The sequence below is a fragment of the Necator americanus genome, chromosome V, assembly GCF_031761385.1.
Source record: "Necator americanus strain Aroian chromosome V, whole genome shotgun sequence".
Taxonomy (NCBI): Eukaryota; Metazoa; Nematoda; class Chromadorea; order Rhabditida; family Ancylostomatidae; genus Necator; species Necator americanus.
In genome coordinates this window covers 20393802-20404499 of record NC_087375.1, presented here as the reverse complement: position 1 = coordinate 20404499, position 10698 = coordinate 20393802, and the positions used below count along the sequence as shown (strand labels likewise).

At 40.1% G+C, this 10698-nt stretch overlaps 2 protein-coding genes across 4 annotated transcripts; both read right to left on the bottom strand.

The window, feature by feature from the left end:
* Window positions 1-1100: 1100 nt before the first annotated feature.
* Window positions 1101-3296, bottom strand: RB195_014561 (uncharacterized protein; the record flags this gene model as incomplete). 2 transcript variants are annotated; one of them, XM_064204884.1, is made up of 5 exons in its annotated part: window positions 1101-1301; window positions 1370-1496; window positions 2618-2808; window positions 2875-3038; window positions 3266-3296. In XM_064204884.1, 5 exons carry the CDS (start codon window positions 3294-3296, stop codon window positions 1101-1103), a joined length of 714 nt encoding a protein of 237 aa, XP_064060765.1. The 2 variants fall into 2 exon arrangements, with proteins under 2 accessions (XP_064060765.1, XP_064060766.1); XM_064204885.1 differs by lacking the exons at window positions 2875-3038; window positions 3266-3296 and having other exon boundaries at window positions 2618-2772.
* Window positions 3297-7451: 4155 nt separating this feature from the next.
* RB195_014560 (uncharacterized protein) lies at window positions 7452-10130 on the bottom strand (the record flags this gene model as incomplete). Of its 2 annotated transcripts, none has more annotated exons than XM_064204882.1 (5): window positions 7452-7661; window positions 9262-9411; window positions 9473-9610; window positions 9815-9898; window positions 9990-10130. In XM_064204882.1, the coding sequence occupies 5 exons, from the start codon at window positions 10128-10130 to the stop codon at window positions 7452-7454; spliced, it is 723 nt and encodes a 240-aa protein (XP_064060763.1). The 2 variants fall into 2 exon arrangements, with proteins under 2 accessions (XP_064060763.1, XP_064060764.1); XM_064204883.1 differs by having other exon boundaries at window positions 7634-7661; window positions 9221-9411; window positions 9755-9898.
* Between the last annotated feature and the right edge of the window lie 568 nt (window positions 10131-10698).

The window sequence follows — 10698 nt, the reverse complement described above, 5'->3', positions numbered from 1 at the left end:
ACTTCACCAAGACTACAAGTTGATCTCATTTATTTACAAATTCTGGTTATGACAAGATCTCAGTCAACATTCTATTTATTAATGGCTCTGGAACAATACTAACTGTAACACTGTAATTCAGATTGAAATCTCACAGTACAGTGATTGATATTATTATTCGCAACCTTGCAGCACATGGATCTCTCTGAGCAATACATTAATAAATAAATCAAATTATTTGCTAACTGGATTCGTAGAAGCATCATTGTTATTTTACACTGCGACTGTTGTTGCTTCCGGTTATCTTTTTTCTCGCGTTAAGCCGTTTTTTTTTGCTCATTTATACATATGCTACCGTCGGATACAAAAAGAAATCTCTTTAGAGGGTGAGAGAGGAGAGGGGGCTTCGCTCCATACGATCAATTTCATTTCTTATAATATTCTTGTTCGAACTGTAATGTTCAAAGCCACCAGAAATGCATGCATGACATCGGACGATAAGGAAAGGTAATGACAGTACATCCAATACTGCTGGATAAACATAAACACATAAACAAAAAGCTTTTGTTTATGTGTTTATGTTTATCCAGCAATATTGGATGTCCGTAAGTACAAGGCGAAGGTGGTTTATCAGGTTTAGATCGGTTAGTCCTGATGTTTCAACTTGACGAAGAATGCTGCGTGACTCTCCGGTAGCCTTAAATTGGAAAGTAGCATAAATACTGCTTCATTCCACAGAAAATGTAGCCCTCTAACTTCCTTTACTTTCCAGAACTAGGATTTTTTGAAGCTTCCTATTCTTTCTTTCTTTTCTTCGTTTTTTTTTTTTCCTTTTTTCTCTTTTCCTTCTCTGCCTTGGTTAAAACCTTTAGATCGCAATTTAATTTCTAGTTTAAATCATTTTTAAAAATAGTCTTTCATTTTCGACTATCCTCTTGCACTGTTCTGGGAGACTTTCGATATCTCGCTCCCAAATATTCACGTATCTCTGACGAAAAACAATTAGCCATTGAAATGAACCGCATTATTTATGGAATGACCCAATATGCAGTTTGTTCTTAACGTTAATGTGATAAATAGACATCAAAACAGAGATCACAGACAAATAAACTCAGCTCCTATTAGGGCAACGAAGAAGCGGTATCGTTGCTGCTAGTAGCTTCCAGCAGTGTGCTCAGATCATCCTGTTCTCTGAGATACTGTGCTATCACAGACCCATCCAAAAATGGACCATAGTCCTTGTCGTCCACGTTCACTGACATTTCCCTAAATGAGACACCAGCTTCTCGTCCCACGATTCCAGTGCTAAAAACGTCGTCGAGCTGAAATCAGCAACTAAATGTGTGCTCTTTGTTAAGCTCAGCGATGTAGTCGAGACGTATGCACTGACCCAAATGAATCGTGCATTAATTGTCTCGTCGTGTAAGGTTTTGACAGTAGATGGTGTAGCTGCGTATATTGGACTCAGACAATACTCCGGGAAATATTTGTAAGGATATTCCTTCATTGAAACATACCTTAAAATATAGACGCAATTTATCTCGATATTTTTGAGGTCTTCAGTACTTCGATGCATCTTCGTAAAATTTGCGGTTGATGACAAATAGAGGTTCACACAGAATAAGAGTAAGATCTCTAGCTTCTCCTACGATCCCTTCACCAAGTCAGATTCTGTTTCATGGTATGCTGCCTTTAAGGTATTGATTCGGCACTATTATGAAATAGAAAGTGACCTAGAGATCAAAACGGAATGTGTTTGCGGTCGGATGGTCATCAGACGCTTTTCTTTCAGATCAAGAAAACCGGCGATATGTTTTATGAACCAAACGAACGTCTCGAATTTAGGTCTACAAATGGACTTTTCTCATATTTTTCAGTTTTTCTCCATTTTTCGGTCTTCTCATTCGAATTTTCTCATGTCGTTCGAAAGCATCCCCTCATTTTCCGGAACATGAAAGTAGTATCCAAACGTGAATCAGAAGCAGTAAAGTGTTAAAGAAATGAAGATAATACGGACGAATTTCGGCACATAACTGAAAAACAATGCATGCACTTTCTTATTGGTTTTAGCAGCTGTGGATAAGGATTTGGCAAAAAAAAAATTAACATTCGAAAATATCGCTAAATTTCAGTATCATTAAGTTCATCTTGAGCAAATACTGCGATGAGACCCCCTCATCGGAATAGTTTTCCTTACATTTCTCAGCCTACAAAGGAAAAGTGAAAAGTGCAGAGGAAAAAACTAACTGCAATTGAGACCATTATTGGTTTTCAATTTTTATTCTATCATTCCTCAATCTACAAATTAAAGAATAAAGGATGAAGTGCATGGTGCTGATCAACCCAATCAACCTGGAAACGCACCTACGCGTTCGGCTTCAATTCAGAACCGTATGAGGTTTCCGGACGCTTGTAACGCCTTACTATAACTTTCCAGGCAAGCAGATATATCAACTCAATACTCCTCCAAGACAAGTGTAGTCCCAGTTTCTCCTCACCAGAAATATGAAAGGCTTGGTTGGCACTATGACGGTTTCGAACTATTGACGTTGCCGTCACAGCAGAACTTCTCCACTGCTCTACTCTCATAAAATCCATAGATCATAGTATTATTGCTATTATTGGCCGCGAAACTGACCATTTACTTGATTTCTTTCGATCCACATGAGGCTTCTTTACTGATCGGCAGTACAGAACGTTTCTTTCCGGATCAATCTCGGACAAATAGTCAAATAAGAGACGAACATTCCAAGCAATATCGTCGTCAACTTTCACTACAGCCCGTACATTCATGCAGTTCTGGCTTATGTATCGAGAATGTGCATACGTCTAAATAACTGCAATATTCAAAAAGAAAAGCTTTTTTAAAGATAAATTTAGTAGAATTATTTATACCTTCAGTGTAAGGTTTCGGTAAGTGTCTAGAAAGTCAGCCTGTAGTATATCACCATACTGTCTGTGCTCGTTCATTACAGCTTCATTTACAGTATTATTCAATGATATTCCAAGAGGGAAAAGGATTGTGAAATTGTACTGAAATTGGACCCAATCAAAAATCCCTTAATTGTAAAAACTACGTACTACTAGATTATATCTCCTATCCCAGAAAAAAATCGGGGGAGTTCTAACAGCGACATAGCATTGGAACACCCAAAAATGTTACGTGTTACGCGAAAATAAAAGAATCATTTACAACAATCATCTAGGACCGTATCCACGTCTGGGAATTATCTAGAGTATTGTTGACGTTCAGAATGTATAGATCACTGGACGTGAGCAGACCTACCCGGTTTATACCCAGCGATGAATGTGGCCATCGGAACAGAGTGGCTGAAAAACTAAAAAGTAAGGGGACTGGTTTGAATCAGAAACTTCGGGGTAATAGCAAGACCATCATTCATCACTGAGTCTAGCCAGGATTACCAGACAGTGTCTTACTACGTTAAAGTAGATTTACGCGCACCACCTACTCATTTCCCGAAGAACCTGTGCAGTGCATGGCAGTTCAGATGATGTTAAAGATAATTGTCAATTGCTTGTTTCCTCAAAATCGATAGTTGTCCTTGAATCACTGTCTTTGTAGTTCATTCAAAACGAAATGAAGCTCGGTGCAGTTGCCTAGGCGGCTACGCTTGAAGCGGAGTGGTGGAAGAAGCAATTGGAATCGAGGTGGGAACTTCGTGACTTCGGTCAGACTGAAACAATGAATGGAACAGCGGAGATCCCAGCGTGATCGTAGCCGCTACGCACTACTACGAAGCCGTAGCGCGGCCGCTTGCGCAATCGCACCGAGTATGAGGTCGTTTTCACACGCTAGCTGTAATTCTTACCTGCTCGCTATAACTGCTACCAACTTCCTCGCGGAATAATTCCCTTCCTCTGCTATCTCCCACTCTAGTTTGGTATATAACGATGTAGTTGTAATTTTTGCAGAAATCACCATCAGGAATGAGAATAAATGAAGGATTATAGACGAACTGAAATTGGATTATGAATCACTCCGCAAAGCATCTAAGTTCTGGACATTCCACACTCAAAGAAAACAGTGGGCTGCCAAACGGTACAGACACCATGTGGTGATACACGCGGGAGGCATGTATCTGGCACAGATGTGTAGATCCGATTGTAGGTTTATTCACTCCGAAAAAAATTGCAAGAAAGAGTATGTCCCCGGAAATAGGATGTCCCTAAGAATCCCAGAACACTGAAGGCGTTCCAAGCTCAAATAGTATAGTAGAGGGGACTGTCTTTAAGGGCAACTTGTGCAATAAACTCGTTTCACCCAACCGTTGGGGTGCAAAAACGTAAATTAAAACTAAAACCGCAACGGCGTATGCGTTTTTAGTTTTAATTGTATAGCGTTCTTAGTTGGCACATGATGAAAGTCAATTTGCGAATTGGATGTTCACCAATTGATGGATGGATGTTGATGTTGTTTGCGAATTGGATGTTGAACCTCAAAGGCATCACCCCACGAATCTGAGGTGGTTCGAATTTCAGGTGGAGTATTCGTATACGGGATCGTAGATTATGGAGAGGTGGGTGATTCCGTCCATTTCTTGCTGATTGGCGTAGAAAACGGCCCAGAAGATGCGGCGTGTGCACGACTGGCTCGTTGTGGGGGGGAGGGGGAATAAGCCACGCCCATCTATCACCACGTCACAGAGGCCATGTGCCGTGTTTGTATTGCAATAACGTGATAGGGTTGACTTCTAGCAAGGTTCGAAGAAGAAAAAGGCAATAACGTAGCAACGTAGAAAGTACAAAAAAAAACATGGAAAACCAAGTGTTAAAAATGAAGCAAAAACTTGGAAAATTTGAAAAAGGATAAAATAACATCAGAAAACATAAATGACGCAGAAAGCAAGAAGATAAAGCTGATTGGAGAAACTATATAGAAGATATAGATATACATATATTTGTATTTACACAGGTATCTATATATAGATATATCTGTGTAAATACAAATATATATCTATATCTCCTATATGTGTATTTGTATGCGTTTAATGCACGTAAGGTACTGCAATAGTTTGTAAACGTTTCGATTTGTTTGTTATACACAAATAAAACACATTAGATCATGAGGGCAGAAGATGGACTATGTGAAGGGCGGGGCATAAGGCAAACGCAGCGCAATGCTCTGCTGATCTCTGTCGCAGAGACTGCGGGTACCTAACGATACGCACCCGAAAATAGCGCGCCGGAGCGCTCGAAGCCGTATCTTCCGTGCCGGTTTTTTACGGCTGTTAGGAAGAAATGGACGGAACCACCCCTCTCCTTAATCTCTTAATCGTATACGAATGCTCCACCTGAAATCAGTACCACATCAGATTCGTGGGGTGATGCCTTTAAACGATTCTGAACTAAACTCGAACGCGTAAGCGCCACTTGTGTGAGTTTTATCTTTTGCTTTTCATCGTAGCTTGAGAGGTATGATATCACCATCCTTTACCGAAGCACAAATCGCTTTTTAGATCACATAGATCGCACAGAGCAGGTCGCTCTTCCATGGCTTCGAGACCATACGGACGAATGGTATATTATTTGTGGGAAATTACATATGGAGAATTAAATTCGTATAGCACAACGCTGCGACGTACTACATCCGAATAGTAGCTCAGAAATGCGCGGTTCACTTCTCCCCATTTGTAGAATGTTCAAGATTATTAAAGGATAAAGGAGTGTCTGGCGTTAGTCAATCTGTTTGGGATGCGCCACCACATTGACTTCAATTCAGAATCTTTAAGGTTCGAAGATGTTTGATCTTTAAGGCCGATGTGTCAATTCAGTGTTTTTATCTTTATATATCTTTTATCTTTTTTATAGAGGGATGAAAGGCTTGGTGAGCACTAGGGTCGATTCGAACCTCCGATCGATTGTGCAGGCAGCAGAACCTCTAACTGACTGCGCTACTCCGCCCCTCGAGATTAAGCGAACCTATTGAAAGTTGGGAACCTTAATTTCAAAGAATGACTTCCACAATCACCTGAGTAATACTCACCGTCCTCCGTTGAGCCATTCTCTTTTGCATCAGACATTCAAGTGGCATCCTTCTCAGTTCCAGATAAAACACCAAGACAGTACAGAATAGAAGTAGTACTTGAAAAGTTCCTGGCGATCCTAGTCTTGAGATTAGAGACATAGTACTCTGCAAGACTAAACGGATGAATCATCCATTTATCCTAGCTTACAAGGCATTCAGGACCTTTCTACAGTCCATAAAAAGCAGTGTAAAAGTAATAAAATTTTAAAAATATTTCTCAAGACTTCCTCAAGATGTTCTAGTGGAAAATCTTGACTTTACTGGCTCAAAATTCACTTGAAAAAAGAGAAATTTTTAGGGAAAATGAGGAGAATCGACGAGAGGCAAACATTTCCTTGAGATTTTATTTCCTCTACGTTATGTACGTCGTTGGAAGCGACTAGGAACTTTAAACTTACCCCCATTTAACACCAAAGCGTGAAACATTTCTCGCTACTCCATCAATCCAACAGAATGTTTATGAGGAGGTTCTGTCTAACAGAAACTAGAAATCCCACTTAAAGAATGTCGAAATACTACATTTATCACTAAACATTTCTCACTTCTCTCATTTCTTTTTGTCTTTTTAATGTTGCACCCTTCACTTTCAGGAAAACAATACTGTTGACAAGAAACACAAACTATCTACTTTTCCCCGTCGTTATTCATTAAGACGTAAGGGAATCGAGTACAGATGTAATCAACAGTGAGTGGTTTTAGCAACCGCGACCAAAGAACTTTATGCATTTTAGTTGGTTTATTATCAAAGTATAATACAGCAAATTACTACAGTACAATAACTACAATAGGTTCGGCCGAACTTGCAAATGTTCAAGCAGAGAAGCAAATCTTGAAAAGGAAGTATAGGAATAAACTCCGATCTGACGTTAATCTTGACGTGACATCTTATGCCACTTGTTCACTGACCCAATTCTCCGTCGAAATGTTGACAGTATCTGCTTGCTGTGAAGAAAAATCACATATTTTCACTACAAATCTAGTCTTGTGTAAACACAAAGGTGCATGAACGAATGTTTATTCAAATGTTTCTTGAAAATCACCATTTTCTACCGTGTAGTGATGTATAAGGTCACCGGCTTCTCTTATATAGAGTCAGTCAGCCTCAGGATTACGGTGCTCGCAATCAAATCCATGAAATCTAATACTTCTTGATCTTCGATTGCTATTTGTAGCCGTTGGAAATAAATGGGCGGGTGTAGCGTGACTTGACACATCGACTAGCCACCGCAAGTCATTGAATAGGCAAGTTACATGTTCGTGAACCTCAAACGACTCTGAATTGAAGGAAACGTGGGGGCGCATCCCGAGCGGACTGACTAACCCCGGACGCTTTATCCACACTATTAAAAATAAGAACAGAGATCTAATGTAAACAAAACAGGCTTCTATCCGTGTGTTAAGAATGCAGATCTGATGAAATTTATGGTCAGAGGAGTGTCAAGGACACTGGAGAATAATTTCCGGATTTCAGTGAGTACATCAGTGACGTGAAGTCATCTGTTTGGTTCAGATACTGTGCTATTACACTTCCATTCAAGAATGGACGATAGTCTTTAGTATCCATATTCAGTAACAATGGTTTGAATATAACTCCTGCCTCTCTGCCGACTAATCCCGTGCTGAAGACGTCGTCGAGCTGAAATTAACAATTATTCACATAACTTTGGCAGAAGGAACTGACAAAGTGGAATGGCAAGTGAACTTAACCAAAGGAATGGCACATTATTTGTTGCATCATGCAGTGTTTTGATGGTGTAAGGGCTCGCTGCATATATTGGACTCAGACAGTACTTCGGGAAGTACTTATGAGGATATTCTTTCATTGAAACGAACCTGATAGTAGTTTAATTTACTTCCTTTGTTTCAATTCTTTTTTTTTTGTCCATAACCCCGTTGCAGTTAGGGGAAGAAGTCGCGAAAAACTTGAAAGGAACATAGCAGAACAAAAATACTTATGATTGTACTCTCCAACCCCTCTTTCCGCCTAAGCGTACATTGAAAACTTGTTAGTTCCGCTTTTTGGAGCTCAGTTCTGTTTGGAAACGAATGTGCGTTATGTTTGTTTCTACCTGGATTCAGATTGGATCTTCGAAGGCACCAAAGCAGAAGGTATATATATATATATATATATATATATATATATCTTTACTGTTCACTACCCATTTTCAGGCTTTCTTGGTTATGTACACATACAAACTTGGCGCTAGGATAGATGGTTCCCTGAATGCTTGTCCACAAGTTAGTTCGCGATAGTCAAAATTTGCCGGGGGTTGAAATAAAATCTCGGAAAAGACTCTTTTCGTATATTTTTTCTTGTTCACCCTGTTGCATATTTAGTAGAAATTTTGCTTTGTAAAGTACTGGACAAGAAGCAACCCATCATGCGCGCTTTTATGCTCTGTCACTTCAAACAAGGTAGGAGTGCGGCCAATTCGCATCGTACGGTTTGTGAAGCGTTTGGAGAGGACGTCTTTTCGCGATCCCAATGTTATTGTTGCTTTTAGCGATTCCAGAATGGCGACGACCACTTGTAGACAAAGAACAGAGAGAAAATGGAAAGGAAAACGAATTGTTTAAAGTTGTCATTGAGTTCGACAAAGCTTAGTCGACCGCGCGAACTCGCTTTAGCTTTCAGATGTTCCAACTCGACCATCTGCGAACACCTTCACTCGCTTGGAAAGACCAATTGTTGCGGTGAATTGGTGCTGCATCAGCTGAGTGACGTGAACAGCTCGCCAGCACATTCGATAATCGTTCATCAGAAGACTGAGGAAGAGAGCTGGACTGTGCTGCCGCATTCGCCGCCTTTGGATTATCACTTTTTCAGTTCCATGCAGCACGGTATGACAGAGAAGAAGTTCAACTATTCTGATGCAGTGCGCATCTGGATGGGTATTTTCCTTCACTATCATTCGTCTCAGTTCGACTATGAGAGCATCCACTTCCTCGGTGGACGTTGGCGACGTGTTGTTGATATTGTCTATGTCATAGAATAAAATGTTGATACTGCTCTTGTATGAAATTATGGATTTCACGTGAAATTTCTCGCATTTTTAACCGAACCGTAATTCTGTCAGCGGATGCTGACGTGTGGAAATGAAATGGGCATGTGATAGAAGCGAAGCAGTAGTTTCTGTACTCTAGCGAGGCGGAATTATTAACTTGTCAGGGGCTATGAATAAAAAGTAAACTAACCATTTTATAGTTTTATTTCGTTCCACCAGAGGAAACCTCACTGTTCTGCAATGCAGAGTATTCTCTTGAGGATCAGTTCTAGACAGATAACCAAACATAAGCACGAGATTCCAAGCAACATCGTCGTCGACTTTAAGGACAGCTCGCACATTCATACAATTCTGGCTTACGTAACGAGAGTGCGCGTATGTCTAAATATCCAGTATTGCTCGAATAGAGTTTGTTTTCAAGGGATGAAAGAAGAGGACATACTTTAAAGGTAAGATTTCGATAAGTGTCTATGAAGTCAGCTTGTAATATGTCGCCATATTTTCTATGCTCTTTTTTGACGTCTTCATTTACTGTGGTGTCCGACGAGAGACCAGTTGGAAACAAAATGGTGAAGTCGTACTGAAATTGGATTAGCTAACGTGGGAGTGGAATAGCTAAACATAGCAGGTTTTGCTGCTTCCCCCAAGATCCCTCTAGTTTCTTCTTTAGCAATAGTCTAGTCAAGAACTACTCAAGAAAGACAAAAAAACAATGGATTCGTACCTGTCCACCTAATCTGCCAATCTTTTTACGAAGAAAATCTCTCCGGCTTCTGTCCTCTACCTTAGTTTGATAAATGACGAGATAACTGTGAATGTTGCAGAAATTTTGGCCAGGAGCCAGAATGAACATGGGATTGTACCCAAGCTGGAATTTGAAATCTTACTTTCATCATCGAATGAATTTCTATAAACTTATCCCACCTCATTGAAACTATACCATCACTGAAATTACTAACCGTCGCTTTCTGAGCCATTCTTATTCTTCCTAAGCACTCAAATGAAGATTCTCTCAGCTCTAAATACAATAGTATGGTAGTGAGACTCAGAAGGTATGCTTGTGGAATCCCAGGCATGGTTAACCGCGAACGAAGGAACATGACGACCTGGAAGAAAGATTTTTTTAGCTACTTGTTCCTGCACGCCATTATAAGAAAATGAATATGTGACGTTAAAGTTTTCGCGTGGGAAATTTTCCGTGTGGATCGTAGCGAAGGATACAACTATGATAAAGATGCGAAAGAAATAGCTTCAGATGTTTGCGTGTTTGTTTGGTGGTGGCGGTGGTGTTTGGTGGAGATGGTACCGGCACCGTAGAAGTGCTGTTTTGTTAATGCTCAGTATTAGTGGAAGGCACATTAAGCGATAGCCTGTAAATGCTTTTACAGATCTGCGGATCAAGGACACAAATATTGCAAGTCGCTCAGTTCTAGTTCCACTTCCTCGCCATCAGTGCAGTGTAATATTTTTTACTTACAACTAAATTAAGACTAAGTTCCAAGTTCGACCTTCTTTGAATCTTGGCATCGTAGAGTTTGATTGTGTACTACTTTTTAAGCAGAACCAAGATTGTTATTTATCTTTATTCTGGCTAACGTTTCGACGTCGTCGCCTTCTTCAGAAGACTTCTAAATTAAGACTACCAACATAGTTCGCAGGAAAGATAGC